A 21,851-nucleotide genomic window follows, 5' to 3' on the forward strand; every position below is an offset into this window, starting at 1 on the left:
CCCTGAGGGATAACACTCCTACAGCCCCACTCCAGCACCAATCAAGTGCCACAGAAACAATTAGGGAGACTTTGCATTATCTAAATGAAAGATTGAATTATGAAAATGAGCACTGCTAATTTTCCACTGAGGTTTTTACATGTAGGCCCAGCAGTACCAGTAGTATATGCACCCAACCTTTTTCAGGTGGTTCTTTTGAGAGAAATTTACCTTTTGAGATAGATGCTTGTCCTTGTAAGACTTGAAGTGAGAAATCTCAAAACTTTTGCTGCTCTGGTTGCACCCAGAAAAGCTACTTGGAACAATTAGAAGGCAATGAAAAGAGCACTCCTTATTTATAGCCTCTTCACATGTGTTTTGGAATTGAATTTTATGACAACTTTTAGAGGAACAGTTTTACAGTAAACTTCTGTTTGGTTCAGTAACTTCATTTTCTGGATTTTAAATTTACTTCTTTAAAAATATCAGCAATAGAGATAATATGCAGCAACAGTTAATACCTATTAAATTCTTAAAGAGCATCCTCCAACTGGTACCTCAGTGGGGAAGGGGAGGTCAAAGGACAGCTAGTACACAGACAACACACTCAGTGGATCAAGGCAGAATAATCTAGTGCACAACATTTGTAAAAAGTCTTGATATTAATGAAAAGCATTGTCTGATCTTTTAAATGAATGTGAACTTCTGATATTTCAACTGGCTAAACAGACTAAGTGGAATTAAATCAAACTTCTGACTTGCAGAAAGTGATGGAGTGTGAGTCATTTCCTACATATACAAAACCTCATTTGGTTTAGAACAACTACTTATATAAAGAGACACAAATACTAATGGATACACCCACACAGGAAAATTGTACCTGTTAAGGTGTTAATTGTTTAATTGTACTTGGGAAATCACTTATGACTTCTAAATAGGTCTTCTGCAGTCTTAGGAATTTTAGATTTGCTTTCTGGTCTTCTTCTCTAATGAGAATTACAGGGTATTTTTGTAGAAGAAATAAGGCTTGTAAGCAAAAAGCCAGCTACAAAACTGTCTTAATCTACCTCTCTTTACAATAGAATATTCTATTTTATTTCCTCAAGGAAAAAAAAAAACAAAACGTTGTATGCACATCTTCATTAAAATTCAAGAGAAGCAATAATATAAATTACAAGTTAGAATATTTTTTTCCACTACACATTTATTTAGAGGAAAAAAAAACCACTCTACAACTTTCCAATTGCTCAACTGTTTACCAGATTTTCATCTAGAGATATATTTAGTGCTGGTATTTGATAGATCCTATAATTACCTGTGCTGCATTTGCTGCTTGTCTGCTTTGAAGTTTTAATTGCAAGCGATGATACTCGGGGAAACTTTAGTGGTGCAGAACGTAGACCACAACTTTTAGCCCCATCCTTGCACACTCAAAACATCCATTGATGTTAAGAAGAATTTAGCCAAGTCAGGAATGCAGGAATAGCTCCTATATCCTCACACAGACAGAGTTAAATAATGCACTGGAGAAACAAATAATTGCAAAAATAAACATGCAAAGGAAAAATCCTAAACCAGTATGTGTTCAGCAGACTCAATAAAAAGCAGATACACTGAGGTGGAAAAATGACAGAAGAAATGGTAGAAAGCCCTAACAGCCTAGGAATTCTAGATAGAGAAAACAAGAAAAGTAAGCAAATACAAAGCCTAGCAAGGATATTATCAAGAACTTTCATCTCAATTCTTCATTTCCTAGCAGCTGGGAGACACATAAGTCTTGGGTTAGACAAAGTGCTTTTCTGCTGCTACAGCTCAGCTGGCTTTGTGACTGGAGCAGACAGTCACAAAAATTAATGCTGTGTTACTGACTGGCAGATTTTACTCTTTGTACTTCTTATGATAATGGAGCCTGGGCAGCTCTTAAAGGAATTGTGTCAGAGGAAATTAGAAGATTATCACTAAACGAAGTTCCTTCTTGGCCTGGACTGCTACAACTGGTCACTCATATTTCCCATGGCAACATCAATGCTCAAGAACTGTCACAGGAGGGTTCTGGTAATAAAAAAAACCATGGAATAAGGAGTACCTCAACAAACACTGACCAACACTCAGCTGTGCTCATACACAGAGGATGTGGCTCTGGAAGGAAAGGATTTGTGTTTCTTTACCTTCCACAACAACACAGCCTCTGTTTACACTCAAGGCACCAGGGCTTATGTGCAGCCTGGGCTGCCCTGTCATTACCACACATCCCAGCCTCACCCTCCCTCAGCAAATAACCTGTTTTTCACATCACATCGCTCAAGAGGTGCTTGTCAGCCAGAGGAGTAGGACAAGAGCTACAGATTAAGTTAGCAGCTTGCCATTTTCTTGGGAAAAGCATCATCTCTACTCCCACCATGGCAGCAGGTCTGACTGCTCCCTGCCTGGGAATGCCACCAGCCCTTCGGCAGAAGGAATCACTTCCCATTTCAGGTGCCCAAAAACAGAATTGCATAATCAATGGGGTTGGAAAAGACTTCTGAAACCAAGTCCAACCTGTGACAGATTCCCATCTTGTCACCCAGCCCAGAGCACTGAGTGCCACATCCAGTCATTCCTTGAACGCCCTCCATGGGCAGACCATTCCAATGTTTAGTCACCTTTTCTGTGAGGAATTGATCTTCATGTCCCACCTGAACTTCCTCTGGCACAACTTAAGGCCATTTTGTCTTGTCCTGACACTTGTTGCTTGGTACAAAGACTGACTTCCACCTGGCTCCAAACTACTTTCAGGGAGTTGCAAAAGCGAGAAATCATGTCCGCTCTCAGCCATGTGGTTGTTGTCCACAAAATGGGATTGGTACCTGGTGTGCAAAAAGGCAATAATTACACACTTGAGATACTTTTTATTTCAGAGTTGCACTCCAATTCTTGGAGTCCACAAATCAAGCAGGACCAGTAGATTTTTCCCACCATTATTTATACGCAGGAATTCAGAGTTAGTAACTTTCCAAGCACAGTCCCACTATTATGATTGATTGCTATTTTATATACAAGTTACAACCCCCCAGCTGAGTTCTACACATGCTCAGGGAAAGGGTCTTCACCTAGGCTGGGTATTTTTAACTTGTAAGTATGATTTTTATTATTATAATGATCATAGGTCAGCTATAGTGTAAACAAACTTTGAGTACTCGCCGAGTTAGCAATGTATACGCAGACATACATCAACTCCTTGATTTGCTACATCCTTAAACCTCCTTAGTTCCCGGATGTCCTTGACTAGGGGAAGCTGGCTGAAGCCTGATTTAGGTTTGGAAGCATACAAAGATCTTACATCAAAGAACACCCTGATTTAAAATAAGCCTGACATATTCACATATTCCACATTTTGCAGCCGATGGCACGGAAACACCGCGGGCACAGCTAGGGTTAAGGCACTCACGAGAACGGGCTCTGCGCCTGATGAGGGGCGCCCCTGCTCCCCGCGCCGCCACAAAATGGCGGGCGGCGCCTGAGGGGAGCGGCGGCGGCGGGAACGCGCGGCCCCGCCTGAGGGAAGGAGCGCGGCGCCCGGCGGCCGCTGCAGCGGCGCAGCGCCCGTTCCGCATCCCGCCCTCCGCCCCGGCTCCGTATCGACACCGGCTCCGCGGTCCGGCCCCTCCGCCGCCGCCTCCCGCGGTGGTGAGTAGGGGAGCCCGGTGGAGGAGGTCGTTCCCGGTCCCTGGGACGTGCAGCTGCGAGGCGGCCGCAGCTGTCCTCCGCCTCCCGCCCGCCATTACCCGGGCGGGCGCCTCGGAGTGACTCGTCTCCCTCATACCCCACTTCGGCTCCTCACATCAGCTCATGTCACGATAATCGCGGTTACCCCCGAGGGTGGCGGGGCTTGGGGAGAAGCAGAGGCCGCGATCGGAGCCAGAGGGTGAAAATGACCGCGGCGGGCCCCTCAGGCGGGAGGGCCTGGGTCTGCTCCGTGCCAAGGCATTTCCATGTCCGTGAGCCAGAGGCTCCCGGCTGGCGGAGACTTGGTTTGGCTGTGCTTTGTTGCTAGGCCAGGAGTGAAGTACGAGCAATGTGCTCGCAGATCCTGGTTTTCCTCATGTACAGGAATGACACCGGCAGGCAGGAGCCCATGAGGAAAGGTGATGACCCACAAGGGCCACCTGCTGTCACTCTGATCTGGTGGTAATAAAAGTGAAAGGAAAAAATTAAATCACCCTGTTTTTTTCTCAGTGATGCAAGACACTGATACCTTTCACAGTCGGAAGCAGGTTGATGTCTTAAAACTGTAACTGAATGCAGTTGTGACTGTGACCTTTTTTTGTGAAATGCAGATGTTGACAAACTAATACATAGTATCCATTCAGGGAAAATGAAATAGCAATGCAGAGTTTCTTGTTTGGGTGGCCTTCTTAACACCAGTCTACTCTTTTTTTTTTTAAATTTTTTTTTTATTTCAGGGTAATCAACCAAAGAAGTTATGAATATCATCTGTGGCCTAAAGGTGTCGAGCAGGAACTGTATTTTGTCTCATTTGGCTTCTTTGTGCAAGCAGGGGAGGTGCAAGAATCTCTCTAGGTCTTACACAGGATGGTGCCGAACTCAGGGTGACAGAAATAGATGCCAAAGGTTGGGTTTGAGTGGAAATGCTAGAAACTGGTTTTTGACTGGAAACCCTGACTCCTACAGAAATTTCTTTGGTAAAGAACTGAGATGTCTTTTGGATGTCCCACATACAAGTGGACAGGAAGTGAACAGGAATGCACACCATAGTTCAGGAAGGTTTTTCTCCCAGTCTTCTCAGCCACTGGGGGAGAAGATCCCATCCCTCCTCATCGGTTCTGTAGGGCAAGCCCCATGTCGCTTTCCTGCTTGGAACATTCAGTTCAACGCGTCTTTTCACACATCAGCATCACTTCAGGCTGCACCAGTTCCTCTTTTCTGGATTATTGTGAAGCCAGCTCAGAAATTATTTGCCATCATTCTTGGCAGGTAAAATACTGTGTTACTTTCCTCTCAGCACAAGACTCATCATGCAAAGTGTGAGTGTGGAGAGGATGACAGGTGTGTTTGTAGTGTTGTTTGACTGACAGTTTGCTCAACAAGAGGTGTTTGGGTTTTTTTGGTTTTTTTTTTTTTTTTGGGGTTTTTTTTTGTTTTTGTTTTTGTTTTGTTTTTTTTTCCATTATCAGAAATGTTAGATATATTTTTTGCTTTTTTCCTCCTCATTTACATCTGGTAGAAGGAGATGAACCAAGACACTAAGGGACATTCCTTCTTTTCCTGTAAGAGGGAAGAAATGCAGTGGAGTGGAAGCCTGTTACAGTATAACCCCCCATAAGCTCCTACATGAGATGAGGCTATAATAAAGAATACAGTAAAAAATTCCTTTTCACCTATGTCCTAAGTTAACACTGTATCTTACAGGAGCATAAGAAATTGGTGGAAGGCACTTCCTCCTAATAAACGGGAACTCTTCAAAGAAAGTGCAAGAAAAAACAAATGGAAGATCCTGCTGGGTGTCAGCAGCTTGGGAGTTGTGTTTGTCATGTTTTATTTTACCCACTTGGAGGAGACACCCATCACTGGGCGCGCTCGACTGCTGGTGTTTGGCAAAGAGCATTTTAGGGAGCTGTCACAGATGGAATATGATATGGTAAGATTTTAGACAAGAAATTGAAAGTACTCAAAAAGCATTGCTTTTTTTTAGTGTTGAGATAGTCCTGTTAATGAGATGGACAAACAAACGTTATAGTCCTTGATGAATTTTGAACTTCATGCTCAGAACCCTGCAGAGTCCCTTCATCTGTTTCCTCCTCCTCTTGTCCCCATGCTTTTTTAGAATTTCCTTTCCACGAGGAGCACATAATGGTTGCAAAGCACATACCATGCATTATTAACTGTTTCTTGTCCATTGAACTAGTCCCTGTAATTTTGAGTTCTGTGATTTCCTGTTGTAAAGTGAAACTTGATAAACCATATCCAAATGTATCCATATTTCCATCTGTTAGAGACATGAGATAAGAACAGAACAAGGATATTTTCAAATTACGTGTTTTGTATACATTTGTCCATCTTAAAAATTAGGACCAGTGATTTTTTTTTTTTTTTTTCAGTGGATGGAGCAATTCAAAAATCAGATGTTACCTGAGACAGATGCACGCTACCAGGTTGTGGAAAGAGTTGTTGGGCATTTGTCTGAAAGCAACAAGGACGTCCCTCAAGTCTCAGCTCTCAAGTGGGTTATCCACGTGGTAGATGAACCAGGTGTAAATGCTTTTGTGCTTCCAGTAAGTTGTACACTACACAAAAAAATTAATAATATTGAAACAGCATTTGATGTGTCTCCCACTTAATTTTTATTCTCTTGATTTACAGAATGGTCAAGTGTTTGTTTTTACTGGGTTACTGGAGGCAGTTTCTGATATTCATCAGCTGTCATTTATTTTAGGACATGAAATAGCTCATGCTGTGTTGGAACATGCAGTAAGTATTTAAAGAAAGCAGTCTAATATTCTTAAATTATTAATTCTAATTACCCTAGTTATAATTTTCCCTATCATTACCAACCAAGTTTTCAGTGTGACTCTATCTAATTAATGCAAGATTGAGTTTGAAATGAGTAGTCTGCTACAGTAGATGCTTATTATTTGTGTTAATAACTGTCAGAAGACCTGTGGTCTCTGTTAACACAAAAGCTGCCAGGGCTTTATTCACAGCTGTACAGGTGGATTATGACTCACTTTCAAGAGTCATTTGCAACTTGGTCTGCAGGTCCCTCTCTTACAGTGCAGACTTAAAGAACTGGAGGTACCTAGCAACTCTCTTACTCCTGTAATTGTTTCTACCTTCAGAAGTGGATACACTTTTAAAAAGTATCTTAAAATACTTGATACTGTTATTATTGTAGCACAGTTTTAGAACGTCAAATTCTAGAATACCCCGAGCTTGTTCTTGTCTGATTTTGGGTGAGCAAGTGTTCACATCATGGTTTCTTGGGCTCGGTTCAGCCAGCCAACCCTTTAAACTTCTCAAAAATATTTCTGATATTAAAAAAGAACTTGTCATGTTTATATGGCATCTGTGTCACCCAGCTGGCTCAGAGAGAAGTATTGCATGATCCTGCTTGTAAATGCTCTGATCAATTTGTTGCAGTGTCAAATAGAGGTCTGGAAAACAGAATAATCACTTGGATTCTGAATTTAAAGGAAAGCAGCAGAAAATAAAAGATAAATACATTGTGTGTAGTGTCCCCTTATCCCATTAGTGATCATGTCTCAATGATGTCTTATATCTTCTCAAATTAATGTAAAGAACAGTCTTTGAGGCATTTTTATAGATTTTTCATTTACACTGAAGTGTTTCTTGACCTTCTAGTGAATAACTTTTTCTGCTTGTTGCCTCCATCCTACCTCAAGCTTTGAATCTCTGAGAGGCTGATAGGCAGAATGTATTTTTTCCAGCTATATTTATGCAGCTTATGTGAATTCTGGCCTGAAAGTACCTTGTATCCAACTGGATTTTTTTTATTATTATTTCTTTTTTGTACAAGCAGGAAATGTTGTGCTTGCCCTATTCCTGTGGCTCCATAGGGAAAAAAAAACAAAAAACCCCACAGTGATTTTTAAAGTGTTTCCAAATTCTGTTATGTTCTAAATAAATGTCAGACAGTAAGGAATGAAAATGGGACAATTTCTGTTTGCAGGCAGAGAAAGCCAGCCTGGTTCACTTCTTGGATTTTCTCTCACTCATCTTTCTCACCATGATTTGGGCCATCTGTCCTCGGGATAGTTTGGCAGTTGTTGGCCAGTGGATTCAGAGCAAGTTGCAGGAGGTAAGGCTGACATTTTCTATTGTCCTTCCTGATTTCCTTGGAAAGATATTTTTAATCTTTTGCTACACTAAATAGTAAGTTTGGGGAAAAGGCAAAAAGGCAAAAATTAATATTTGAATCTGTTATGGAATGAGGTATGTTTTTATAGGTCTGATTCTGCTTTAGTTGATGCTGATTTTAACTTGTCATGTTGGAAAATTTTAGGTTTCCCTAAATGACTGGATTTAGTTGCACAGGCTGCAGGAACCTTGCTTGCCAATTAAGACAGATGATTGTCTTTTAGAAAGGTAACATGCCCTTTAAGGTTTTATATGGTAAAATGCCATTGCTTTATTTTAATTAGTTGTTAAATTCTTCCTAAACCAAATTAAATATATGGGATTCTTCAAATATATTTCTAGTGGTAAGAATGGTTTCCAAGATTAAAAAATTGAGAATCTAAACACTCTTTATATAAAGCATGCTATAGTACAAGTTACTAAAATAATCTTTTCAGCCAGCACATATTTCAGCAAAGTAAAATTCAGAGGCTTTCTAGTGCCAGTTTTCTTCAACAGTTTAATTTACCCTCTGGACAGTTACTGATCTATTTATTTTTTTAAAAGTGTGTTTTTAAAATAGAAATTTGCTTAGATTATAAAAGTGGAATCTGAATTAAAGTGAAAGATCTCTTTGGTTTCTTTGACTTGATGCTTTTCCTGAGATTTCCTCCAGTTTCTCAAAAACATGAAATTAAACATAACCAATCTGTTTTGGTAGTTCTTATGCTAATGGGTAGATGTGTGGATTCTGAACATAAATTATCTCTAAAGAGCTTGGATATTTGCACAAGTAGCTAAGAAACCAATACATTGATGAATGCTAGCCAGCATTTTGAAGAGCTGAATTTGGCAAAAACAAAGTGTGAATGAATCCTGAGACTGCTCATAATTTAGACAGCAAGATTCAACTCCCTGTCAGCATCTCTTCTCCTCTCCACAGAGAATGGGTATTTTGGCATCATGAATTAGAGCTGTGCTTTAGATTGGAAAGGGAATCTGGGTTTAAGCTCCGAGTTTTGTGCAAAGGAAGCATCATCTATAGGATACCATCCTGGTTTAAAAGGATGATCAAACTGCAGTAATGTTGAAGTGATAAAAATACTTGCAAAGCTTACATCCAATAGACAAAAGAAGCTGAATAGAAATTTTTGTTTTTTTAGTCACCCAGGAGTGCAGTGTCTGTTTCCCTCATTCGGTATTTGCCTGTTGTGCTTACATGAAAGTGAATTGTTCTGCACATTTTCTCAGGATGCTTCTCTTCCTCTTCTTCCTTAACTATAGTTTGCTTTCTAAAGCTTTAACATCCCATTCTGTGAAAGGGTTATTTAAGCCATGCTGTGGTGTTTGCTTCTGTTTCAATATTTGTTTTTCTCTTATGTCCTTAGAGGCTTGACTTTTTGACCTGCTGACTATTGTGTATTTTTTATTATTGACTTTAAGTGTTTCCCAGTGATTTTTTGTAGGCCTTTGGGCATGTGAGCTTCAGTTCTGCTCTTCCCCCAAAACTAATGGATTTTCTTTCCATAATAAATTGTTAACTTATCTTGTGACATTTATTTGGGGTTGTTCCTTAAACATGTATTTCTGGGCTGAAGCTTTGTTATAGAGCAGAAGTTCTTTTATATGGGAACTAAAGCCTAGGAATTATTCTTGGAGTAACACCAAGCATGACTCTGAGTTTTCCTCAGCCCCACACACCAGTATGTACAGATGCAGTACTTCATACTCCTTTCTTGTCCACCTCACACCACAAGAGTTGTATTTCATGTGAAAACTGGTGATTTTGGGTAGTCAACATCCCTGAAACTTCCTTTTCTTCAACATACACAGGCAGCTCTGATAATTGATTTGAAAAGTCAAATTCATCTTCTTTTTGGTGTCCAAATTTCTGACAAGGATTTTAGATCAGAGTTTGAAGTTCTAATTTTTCATTCCAGCACATTCACAAAATATTTTTGAAACAATTTCATTTTTCAGTAGCTGATGAATATCACTTTATATTAGATACTCAGGACTTTTTTAGGTTACCGATTAAATTTCCCTGTCTAAAAAGTGTTTAATAATTAGTCAAATAGTTTATCTGGCCAACTAGGAAATGGTGCTTCAGGAATGTATGACAGACTAGCCAGGGGTTTCTTTGCTGTTTAGTGAATATATGTTCACCAACAGACCTGGAGCACTTTTCAAGGCAATAAAAGCATGTATTCCACTTCAAGGAATTACTTTATCATCAGAGGATTTTAAAAATATATTTATAATTGCAATGTTTAAGGTCTGTACGGAAACTAAGAATTTGGAAAGTCACCTCATCTCTGCTTACTTCTAAACCAGCATGTTTGGCTTTTAAAGCCAGTTTTGGTTGGCTTCTATATTTGATTTAGGAAAGAAAAACTATCAGTACTGCTTTGGAAAGCAGCAAGAAGTTACAGTTACCTTTATGCACTCCAGGAACTGGACTACTTCTTTTGTGCTCTTCATTTCAAACTGGTTTGTTGTTTGGTTTTTGGTGCTTTTTCCCCTGAAACTTCTAAGGAGGACAAATTTCTATAGCTAGATAAAGAGCTGATAAAACCTCTGTGAGCTGATAAACCTTTCTCTCTTCTCTAACCTTGCACATTTGCCATTCTTCAGTTCACATTTCCTAATGGATGACTAAACCAGGATGTTGTGACAGATTCCTTATCTCTGCAGGAGCAGGCTGTTTAAACAAGTCCTGATTTGAATTTACTATAACATGACAGACTAGGGTAAGGCTGCCCAAATCTACATGAATTACATTTGAGAAAACCACCACTGTCTCTTAGTGTGTGTTAATGCTCTAGAAAAATGGAAGAGGAGTTTGGTCAGCTTTATGTCTTCTAGTTTGGTTTCTCAAGGGTAATTTGTAGCTTGTGTCAGGGACAGTCATGGCAAAGAAATGATTACTGCATGCAAGTATTTATGGCTGCATTCCTTATTGTGGGCAGTTTGCCATATGAAATAGATGGTACCAGGCTTAAAGGTACCATAAAAGTTTAGGGAACCACTGGAATTTTTTACCTACAGTTGCAGCAAGAAACACCTTGATGTCAATAAAAGAGTGAAGTGAAAAAATTCTGGTGAAAAGTTGGTATTTAGCTTTCAGTTGCTGCAAAATGAGATTGGCTACTGAGAGTGCCCATGAAAATATATCTAATTTGAATTAATTTCAACTGAATGCAGGATCAATGGAATTAGAGATTGCATTAAGAAAATTAATACTGATCACATGCAATGTGAGCATGATAGATAAACCCCATTTCCTACGAGAAGGTTCAAAGACAGCAATGAGGCTTTATCTTTATAGACATTTCAAACCAAGGAATAGAGCTTTGATGGGTTTCTTTGCAGTTCATGTTTGACAGACCCTACAGCAGAACCCTGGAGGCTGAAGCTGATAAAGTGGGACTTCAGTTTGCAGCAAAGGTAACTACAACTGGTTTTATTGGTTTTATTAGCAGTAAAAATAAAATTAGCTAAAAAATAAGTATCAGACACTTTTCAGTTTCTGTTACAATCAGAAGGAGTTTCATTCTTCATATGGAAGTAAACTGTAACTTTTTGAAGATATGTAATTTTATGAAGTGGTGGGAAATAAAATAGTTTTTAGGGAAAGACAAAGTCATTCTGGCTAATTGTGTGTAATAACATTGAAGTGTGTAAACTTGGGCATTACCTGCACAGTCTCCTTTCTGTGTAGTTTATTGCTATTAGAAGAAAACCCCATGTATTTATAAACAGGAGAACTCTGAGTAGGGATCTTCCATAAGTAGGATTTAATGATATGTAAAGATTTAAGCTAAATACAGCCATAAAAACAATACAACTTTGTTAAAGTAGGACAAAACTTTGGTCAGAAGCTACTCAGCACTTTTTCATAGTTTATTTTTTCAGTTACTTTTTTTTCCCTGTGGAATTTAATTCCATATTAAAGGAACTGAACCAACCCTTTGATTCCTGGGTAAGTGCTATAGACTTATGTGTGAGATACCAGTGAGAGCAGCACCATCTAGTGTTAATATTTCATAAGAAAAATTTCCTTCTAATAATTATTAATGTTTCTTTAAGGAAGGGTTTTTTAAATTAACTTTGATTCTCGGATAAAGACTGCATTTGTAAGTTGTCTAAGAGAATAATACAATCCATTAAAAAATGTAATTGCTATGTTTGTACTCACTGCTTTCTAATACTGAAAAAATAGGGCCATACCAGAAAGAAATAAGTGAAGTGACATATGAGCATTTCTCTGCTTGTGCAGATAACCTTTTTATAATAATAATTTAAATAAATAAATTCAAAGGATGAAGCACTACGTCTATTCCCAGGATGGGGAATAGGAAGAAGTAATTTTCTTATCTTCTGACTACTTGTTCCTTTTTATTTTCTTAGCAAATAAAAGTCAGTGTAAGAAATCTTATTTATTTTTCTTCTCTACTTAAATGTAAACTTAGAGGAGTCTGTGGTGATACACAAAAGCAATTCTAAAAGTTCTATGACTTTCTGTGGTTAAATATATACTTTTTGAAGAGATCCAGGAATTCTATAGAATTACTCTTTTATTATGTCATAGATTCCACAGATCACCCATGAAAGGCCGTGTAATCAATTACAGAAAAGCATTTCCAGTTACTTTTTAGGTATATTTAGGTATGAATTATTATCACCTTGTGTTTTTGTTTCTCAACTTCTTCCTGTAAATTTGCCTAAATCTGAGGGGATGATTAATTTGTTCTAGTAAATATAACTTCGATTTGGAGCTGAGCTTTTTTTTAAAAGAGCAAGTCTATGCTAGAAATTGTAAACCTTTTCTTCCTCCTGAATTTTCTTAATTCAGGTGTTTTTTAAGGCATGAGTTTTTTATTGCTTTTAGATATTTTGGAACAGCTTTCTCCTGTCAGGTATAAAGACCATCTAAACAGGCTTTAGAGTCTTAAAATTTAAGATATGTTTTGTAATTCAATATCAATTAGGCTGTGTATTTATTATTTTAAACATACATTGGTGTTTCCATTTCCCTTCTGTTCTCAGGCTTGTGTGGATGTCAGAGCCAGCAGTGTCTTTTGGCAGCAGATGGAATTGGCAGAAACCATTCAGGGGCAGCCCAAGCTGCCAGAGTGGCTCTCCACACACCCTTCCCATGAAAACAGAGCTGAGCACTTGGACCGCCTCATCCCAGAGGTGAGCAGGGCTCAGGGAAGTGTCTTTTCCTCTCAGGAAAGTTGCCAGAAGTAGTTTGATATTAATTAATTAATTAGCTGCTTTGGTATTGATTCACAATTTACTCTGATAGAATCATGGTTATCTTTCTCTTTATCCTTACAGAAATTCTCCATTGCTAAGCTTTCAACCTTAAAGGTTTTATTAAATAAAGAAAAAGTAAGATAGCACAGATAAAATGTAATTATAATCCAAGTGGTTTGGATTTTTTTCCTTGTTTCTGATCAAAGCGTAATATTTTTGCTTTTGAGTGGTCTTTTGATATAGATGTGACAGTGCCACAGGTCTCATCCACTCTTTCTATTTTTTTGCCATTTTGGAAAGACAGTTTTAAACTTGGATCCTTAAATTGTCTTGACTTCTCTTGCTTTTGTAGCAAATAAAAAAATAAAATACAGTGTTAAAGCACTCCACTGCGACACTGTTTTTCAGCAAGCTAAACTATGTTTGGAAATACTCTTTTTATAACCAACTAGTAATTTCTTCTTTTTTTTTTTTTTTAGCTCTCTGTCACTTTAAGTCTTTCTCAGTTCCAAACTGTAATGACACTTGAAGATTTATTGGCAGAGGGAGCACTAAAATGTTGAGGTGTTTGCTGACTTCAAAGAAGAAAAAAAGTTTCATGAATCTTTTGATGAGAATGATTTTAAATGATGGCATAAATCAAAGTCAGCATTAGGGATAGTAGGCTGAAGAGTGGCTAGACTGGATATTTCAGATTAATATACACAAAGTCTGTAATTTGCAAAAGCAGGCTGGGAGAATGTTTTTGATGGATTTTCTAACTCATTTGAGCAGCTGAATAGAAAATGATTTTTGTTGTGGAGCCTCAGTTTTAGCTAGATTGAATATAAAGGGTTCAGGATCGTTTATTTTCATATAGTTGTTGACTGGCTTATAAAGAGGTAATAAAATAAATTACTTCTTATGTTCTACCCTAGGCCTGAGAAAATAAGTTAAATAACTGAGCAACTGTGTAGAACTGTTATTTCTGTCTCATCTCTCATAGTTTAGCAGGTGGAGCAACCCTCATCTTTTTACAGCTACTCTCACTTCCAAGAGCAGTGGCGGCTGGGAAGATAATTGAGGGGAGATGTTTTTGTTTGCCTTTTACCTTAAACATTCTTTGGGGTAGGATGAGAAATCAGGGCCTGAAGGCTTTCTATTTTTAGCAAGTTCACAAGATAAGTGAGGTTGGCACTACAAAACTGGAATAAAGATGGGAGAAAATGTGTAGGGGAGGCTTCTTGTCTGAAGCATTGACTGCCCTTCTTGTGGGAGCTGCTGCCTTCAGGCTGGATTTCAGGTGTGGAAGGGGAATTCCAGGCTTTTATTGTTGCTGAGTATGAACCCCTTTTTGTTTCATTGTTCACACACTTTGAGCATTTTAGAACAGGATGCTTACCATATAGTAATTGTCATTACATATTCAGAGCCCAGGAGAAAAGCCAGATTATCAAAAAAGGCCTTTTTATCTCTAGTATCTCTCTGTGAAGAAACTGGTACTTCTTAAGACTCAGTGCCAGATCCATCATGAGCATCATTGGGTTTCATGTGCTGCTGAGCTGAAATGCTTTTCAGGACAATACATCTCTTATTAGACCAGCTACTGTAGCTGGGACAAATAGGGATAAGCTTTTTGGGACAAGTCTGTTTCTCTACAGACTTTAAAGTAGGTTCACAGTAAGGTGCAATCATAAAGTGAAAATTTTTCTTCAGGTAATGAAATGTCACATCTCAATGAGGTGACTGAACAGTCTCAGGAAGTGTAAATTAAAGGGGGACTATCACAGGGATCCCTTCCAAGTCATTAAAAGAGTGAGACCTAATCAAATGAGTGTTAAAGATCTTACATCTGGTTTACTGAGCAAGCTGGAAGCTGCAGCCATGCTGAGTAATCAGTGAACAGGAGAGGTATAAGCAGTTAAAAAGTGGTGCTGTCCTGAAAATGAAATGAAGCAAGTGAAAAAAATTTGCTGTTTTTTTAAAGTATTTACCCTCAGACAGGGAAGTGTTTGGATTGTAAGCCAGGAAAACAGAGTATACTCTTAAATAAGTAACTGAAATCTCTTAGAATTCCTACATGGAGGCTGGAGAGATGCATTTTATTTTCAGAAAAAGAAATCTTAAAATAATTTTTTATAAGGGGGAGAGGATGATCATTGTTCTGGAAACAGAGAGTCTGTGGGAGTGTAGTGCCAGAGAGAAGATACAGGATCTTCTAGTTCATCTCAGTGTTTTATTTTCATGTTCTCTGACTTGCTACAGTGTCTGTTTCCAAGTGTGCTGTTCAAATGCAGCACTGTACATCAGTGGAAGCCTCAGCTAAACTGAATAAAGCAGAAGGTTATCTACTGAGCCTTGCCTGTGATATAAAAATTCATCTTGATGTGACATTTCCTTTTTTAGCATCATGTTGTTGGCTCAGATTCCAGTTTTGGTTCACTGTAAATCCTGTTTCCACTTTCTCATGGAAATGCCATGGTGAGATCATTTAGAGATCATAAGTTGGGATATATCAATTGCACTGCTTGTCTTGTTTGCTAAGTCATTTCACTTGTCAAAAAAAGTTAATTCATTTACTTTGGCAACACCCATTTTTGTCAAATCCACATTGGCTATTTATTATTTTTATTAGTTTTTGTGTAGTTAATACTTTTTGCTCTGTTGCCTTTTGATATGGGAGATACATTTGTTTTCTTTCCTATTCAAAAGTGGATTGGTGTATTTGCCCTTTGCTATGATGTGAATGTTACTTCAGATAATTAGAGTACTAGAATATGTTAATTAAGCCCTATCAACTTGGATACAAGAATAAAAACCACTGACCTGCATTTCTATCCTCCCTATAAAGTTATTAAATATTTTGTCACAATTTTTCTTTCCTATTCCAACATCAGTGGAAGATTGGAAATATTAAAATTATATATAAGCTGCTTTTCTTCTCTATCCAGTAGAGTCTACCAATTCCTTTAATCATCTTTTTACTGCTACTTCTTTAAGACTGTAAGGGCTTGAGACCTAGCAGGTAGCCTGGTGTCTGTGACAGTGTGAAGGATTAATGTTGGGAGCTAAAAATTACTTATTTCTCTATTTGTCTCTGCTGGTAGCTTCACATGAAGGTAAAAGGATGAGGGAGACCTCCTTGGTTCTCCTGCCTTCCCTGCTCCCAAACATTGCAGGAGGTGACTGTGATAGCACAGATAAGAAATACAGCTTCACATCTGTAGCTTACAAGCAAGAGTTTGGATGTTTTATTTGGGATCTCCTGAACCAATAAGCAGGCAAGTGGCTGCTCTCACTGGATTGTGTACTTACAGCTGTCCTGAGCAGGAAGGTGACAAGTTAATATGGCTTTTCTTTCTATATCTGGAGTTTTTCAGTGGCTTGTGAGGTGATGTTGAATAGCTGCTTTCTACCCACTTGCACAACTTTATGTGTAGAAGGAACTCAGACATCCACAGGGTAAAAATGTTCACCTGAACTACTGATTCTTATCTTTGCTGTTGGAACTTTAGGTGAGTGAAACCGTGGAAATAAGTCAGGCACTGTATAGCCAGGAAATCCCAGAGATACAAAATTGCTGAATTAGTTTAAAAGAGGATTATGTTGCCTTTTCCAGGATACAGCCTAAATCTTTGTATTCCCATTTGCCTGGAATAACACTGCTTGTCATTAATGCAGTCTTGGAGCAGTTTCTGTTCTAGAAGAGAACAAGTGAAAACTCTTGGTTTTCATAAATGTCAGTTTAGAAATTAATTGGCCACTGAACCAGAAAAATATTCAGCAGTACAGTTATATTTGGTGACTACATGGATGATCATGCTGTAGAAAAACTAGCTGTTAAAGCTTTAGTCATACTTTTTAAAACTCAGACAGGAACAATATTTGCATGCCCAGTCCAGACTTGTGTATCCAGTAATATGAATTTTACATTTCAGCAAGAAACAACTGGAGAAACTCTTGCTACATTTTTGGAATGTATCTTTTCCCAAAACCATCTGTTAATTTTAAATTCTGTTTGTTTCTAGCCATTTACAGCAAACTCTATCAGTTCACTGTAGTAAAGTTAGAGGAGAAATATGTTTTGGAACCTCCTTATAAAAAAATGAGTTAAAAAGCTCTGCTCTTCTATTTTAAAATCTGCTGTAGTAAGATGTTTTCAATGCCTCCTGTGGAAAAATATCAAAGTGTTTCAAAATGATGGGCAAATACTTATGCAGAGCTGTACTGGAAGATTTGATTTGATTTGATGCTTTGACAAAGCTCATGGATATAAAGCAGATAAAAAATTTCTTCTCTGTCTACAATGCAATGCTAGGACTTCTAGCATAAAACTGTGTTGTTTTCTTCCTCCTTATGAATCCATCTAGAACAAATTAATCAGTATGTGTTTTCTGCTGACAGTCCCAAGTACTGGCCAGGAGGCACCTGGCTACAACTCAGGACAGCTCTGGCCACTGTTTTTCAGGAATCCATGATTATGAAGTGGAATAAAATGCACATTTGAACAAGTTTTTCTGTGAAAGAATTAAAAACAGAACTGGATGTAAATCTGCCCATGGTTTATGCTGTTAATTGAGGCCAAGACAGATAATAGTGAACAAATGTGACCATACCACACTGACCATTGATTAATGGTAGTCATCAGACTTGTTTTGGTCTTGGTGTTTTGTTTTCCAGATTGCAAAAAAGTAGTTCTCAGTGGAGATGTAGAACCCTCTAAAGTTCTACATGTAATATTTTCTATATGATACATAGGATCTACTTTCCTTAATTAGTTTAAATGAGTTATAGGAGGATCCATGGAACGAGTAGTTCTGTGTACAGCTGCTTACAAAGCACATCATCTGTTGTTGTGTGCCAAACACAGGAGCTGCCAGTTTGTGTGGTCTGATTGAGGTATGTTCAGCTTTGTGACAATGAACACAGCTTTAGCATCCTTTAAAACAGCTGATTTTGAACAGGTTGGTATCAATTTCTTCACAGTGCCTTTGAGACATGAGATTCATCCACTGTTGTACCTTTCTCAGATTGCCAACCAGACAGGATGATCTGGGGGGAATGTGCTTGTGCTAATGAATTTTGAGATTTAAGAGAATCTGAGAGATTCTCTGGCTCCTTTGTGCCCCTACCTTCTTACTTGTCAGATGCAAGCAATGACACTAACTCAGCAAGCAGGACTAACTTAAAGTTTGGTCTCTCAGTGCTGATCTTTTTATCCAGAGAAATTGTTACATTCTAGAGACATTATTTTCTTGTCACACTATTTTATTGTGACATTAATTTCTCATAACACTTGGAAACTTAGAATACTCCAAATGCTTCTTGGAGATGAGATCACTTGTGTAACAGGACTTTAACTATACTGATGAATCATCTGGATCTCTGTGCCAAACAGTTAAAAGTCCATTATGTTATTGGAGATTTTCCCTCCTTCTTTGAGTCAGACATCTATATATAGTTACTCCAATAATAGAACATATCTGAGGAAGTAAATTATTCAGGGCCCTTTTTTTCCTTGATGCAGTCATTTTCATTTACATTTGAATGTAAATATAAATATAAAAATATGAAGCTGTGTGCAGTAATAGTCTGTGGGCTGGATACACCCCCACTTAATTAAGTGGATTTCCTGCTGGGATTTTTCTTTCTGAGGAAATTTAGAATATGGATTGATTCAACATTTTTCTTCAAAGTAGCCTGAAAGGGTTACAGAAAGTTTAGTTTACATGTGAGTGTAAATTAAAAGGTACTGATGTGGACAAGTATCACAGAAAACTTTGGAGAACTTCCTGTCTAATTATGTTGTACCTTTTGGAGTATCCATCCTGGAGATCACAGTGTGAGAAAATAATTTTACTCTTCATTTTTCCCATTGTTTTATCATCTTGCTACATTTTGTCACAGGAATTCTTGGTTTCTGTTGAGAAGTTGTTCAGTAACAATTCAAGCTCATTATTACACTAACCAATGTGCAAATGCAAAACTGACTGGAAAGCCAAAGTCAGTGACTAAAACCTTTCTTGCTTTTCCTATTTGAATGAGCTTGATTTGTTTTCCTATGTGTTCACAGGCTCTTAAAATAAGAGAGAGCTGCAACTGCCCATCTCTTTCTGGACCGGATCCTCGCCTTATTTTCAGACTTAACATGCAACATCTCCTGGAATCATCTAAAGGTCGAAAACCCCCAAATTCTACAAAGCAAGACCCCTCAAAACCAAAACTGGACTTTCCTCACACTCAAAAAGTGGAAGATATGCCAGTGACTTTTGCAGTTAAACCCACAAACCGATGACATTAATTTTCACTTTTTATGGAACTGGTGGTCCCTGAAGGTCTATCTTATGACACAAAATTGTCTTTGAACCATGAAGAAGATGTAGCCACTCAGATCCTCCATTTCTTTTATGTGATCTCTCACTCAAAGCAATAAGAAACCATGCACACACAAGAAGAGCAGTGTGTTGGAGTAGAAAGTTTCTTATTCGTTAAGAGTTACTAAAATAAATCACTTCTCAGGGGAAAGATAATCTCATACAATCCAGTCACACAGTGTAATTTTCAGCTTTATCAGGCTCACCTTGATCAGAGGACAGATGAGCCAGAAGTGTCCCTAAAGCAAAGGGAAAAGTACAATTTTCATCACTTAAGTTGTCTGGTTTATCTTGCGATAATTTGGGTTAGATCTACTCAGCTTCATTTGAGAAATAATGAGAAGAGCTTACTGCCTGCTCCACATACAGGGTGTTTAAAAATATTAAGCTGAGAAGAGATAATAGCTATGGGCTAGATACACCCTCACTTAATTAGGTGGATTTACTGCTGGGATTTTGCTTCTTTCTGAGGCATTTTAGAATGTGGATTGATTCAACGTTTTTCTTCAAAGTAACCTGAAAGGGTTGCACCAAGTTCAGTTTAAAAAAAGGAGTGAAATAATTTTCAGGGGAGTCTTCCTTCTGGAAGAAGCACTGAAAGGATCATGGTAGCACCAAATGCTTTACAAAGATGCCTCTTTTCTTTTTTAAATGATCATGGTGCCTCATCAGAGGGCAGTTTTGCTGCCACAGCATTTGATTTGGATACATCCATTTGGATAGAAATGATTGCTGATGTGGAGTATATAACATAGGAGATTAATACAAGGTTTCCTGAGTGCACAGCTTTTGCAGATGACTTTATCATGAAAGGTGACTTCTCTTCAGGAAACTGGCATCTAATGCTGATCCCTCTCTCCCTTCATTCCCTCCCCTTGAAGCCACACTTTTTGTACCCTGGAGACAAATATGGACAATGTAGGTAAAGCTCTGCCTTTCAGGATGGGTGACCCACTGTACCCAGCATGTTAATCTCTGTTTGCACATGTTTGAATTGTCCTTGCTTTGCAGTTAATGGAAATACTGAAATGTTGATCTTTAAGGAAGATGTAGAAAGAGGTGGCAGTGAATGAAAATAAAAAAGGGAAATCCTTTTCCTTCATCTGTTAAGATGTACTTGCTGTTGTGCTTTTTGTTACTCATTTGATCAAAACAAAAATCTTTTTCATAAATGGTAGTGTCTTACTTGAAGAAAACATTCAAAATATTTTACAGTGTATTCTAATTTGAAACATTCTTTTTCTGTATGGAGAAGGGTAGATTTAATCATGTTTCTTCAATTAAATCTGAGTGCAAGCTTTTAAGAAGGAAAAAATAACTTATTCAGTGCTGTCAGTGACTTTAGTTGAAAAAACAGATTGTGAAACAAGTAATGCTTTCACTGACTTCAGTTGATGAAGCTGAGTCCTTTGAGAAACACCAGCAAGTCCCTGATCTCTATTCAGAGGTAAGTTGATGTCTGTGTAATGCTGATGATTCAAGGTCTGATTATATAGGTCTAGATTGGCTGCATATTGCTTACAAGCTGCTTTTAAATCTCTGCTCAATCCTGCTGCCAGGAGGCAGAAGGTCCAGCCTGGCCATTATTCATCCATCCATTTTTATTCTTCATGACAGGAGTTTTTGTAACCGACGCTCAGTGATGTGTTGCAGCATTTGGACATTGTCACCTGAAGGTAAACAGAAAAATACACCATTTAGATTTCCCTGTGGACCTCAGAGTTTATCCTGCAGCACCAAAACCCCAATGCTGTTGCCTCTCTCTTACTTCAGTGTCAGAGCTTGTTTCCATATCCAGGGCTGCTGCTTGACATGCAACTGGATACTTGTGTCTGGTAGGACTAAGGAGAGCAAACAAGAGTTTTTATAGCATTCAGGATCAAGTATGAAATGACATCAATTTCATATTTCTGCTGTCTGTTTTAAGTGACTGAAGTACTGCAATTGAAGGCAGGAGATTGCAATTTTCAAGTTCACCAAGGGAGATTTTTTAGAATTTTAAGTAAATAGTCTTGTAACTATGATCATGGTGATGTGAGAGAAAAGGTTTCAAGGGAGGGGTAATTGCTTATATTGGACTGACAAGGGGATTATGTATTTTTTCCAACTTTACTCATCTAATAAAACACACCTCTCTTTTTACAAACATATACACACAAAAATATAAAGTGCACACATAACATACACAAAAGTTAGGCCTCTGCACTAGAGCACTATATATTTAAATACTGTTTAAATTGTTTCAAATTTATAGTTTTGCATATAAGGTGGGATGCTGAAAATTCCAGGTTTTAATTTACATTTTAATTCATCCTTCATACTTTTCTCAGGTGCTTTGGAAAGGCTTTCTCCATTCTACTTTTCTTGTGTCCAACACAGAAAATGTCTTACATTCATCTGCCC

The 21,851-nt window shown here is 38.1% G+C and overlaps 2 protein-coding genes across 3 annotated transcripts; one reads left to right on the forward strand and one right to left on the reverse strand.

Annotated features, from left to right (window-relative positions):
* Positions 1 to 303: 303 nt before the first annotated feature.
* On the reverse strand, positions 304 to 4,095 carry LOC130256289 (uncharacterized). Its single transcript, XM_056497786.1, has 4 exons — positions 4,029 to 4,095; positions 3,407 to 3,791; positions 2,622 to 2,825; positions 304 to 2,031 (listed from the first exon to the last, which is right to left on the reverse strand). The coding sequence occupies exons 1-4, from the start codon at positions 4,093 to 4,095 to the stop codon at positions 2,019 to 2,021; spliced, it is 669 nt and encodes a 222-aa protein (XP_056353761.1). The 3' UTR covers positions 304 to 2,018.
* OMA1 (OMA1 zinc metallopeptidase) lies at positions 3,431 to 20,564 on the forward strand. Of its 2 annotated transcripts, XM_056497617.1 has the most exons (9): positions 3,431 to 3,645; positions 4,422 to 4,953; positions 5,389 to 5,617; positions 6,078 to 6,251; positions 6,340 to 6,447; positions 7,667 to 7,795; positions 11,206 to 11,280; positions 12,883 to 13,032; positions 19,148 to 20,564. In XM_056497617.1, the coding sequence occupies exons 2-9, from the start codon at positions 4,442 to 4,444 to the stop codon at positions 19,367 to 19,369; spliced, it is 1,599 nt and encodes a 532-aa protein (XP_056353592.1). In that variant the 5' UTR covers positions 3,431 to 3,645; positions 4,422 to 4,441; the 3' UTR covers positions 19,370 to 20,564. The 2 variants fall into 2 exon arrangements, with proteins under 2 accessions (XP_056353592.1, XP_056353593.1); XM_056497618.1 differs by lacking the exons at positions 11,206 to 11,280; positions 12,883 to 13,032.
* The last annotated feature ends 1,287 nt before the right edge of the window (positions 20,565 to 21,851 follow it).

The sequence above is a fragment of the Oenanthe melanoleuca genome, chromosome 8, assembly GCF_029582105.1.
Source record: "Oenanthe melanoleuca isolate GR-GAL-2019-014 chromosome 8, OMel1.0, whole genome shotgun sequence".
Classification (NCBI taxonomy): domain Eukaryota; kingdom Metazoa; phylum Chordata; class Aves; order Passeriformes; family Muscicapidae; genus Oenanthe; species Oenanthe melanoleuca.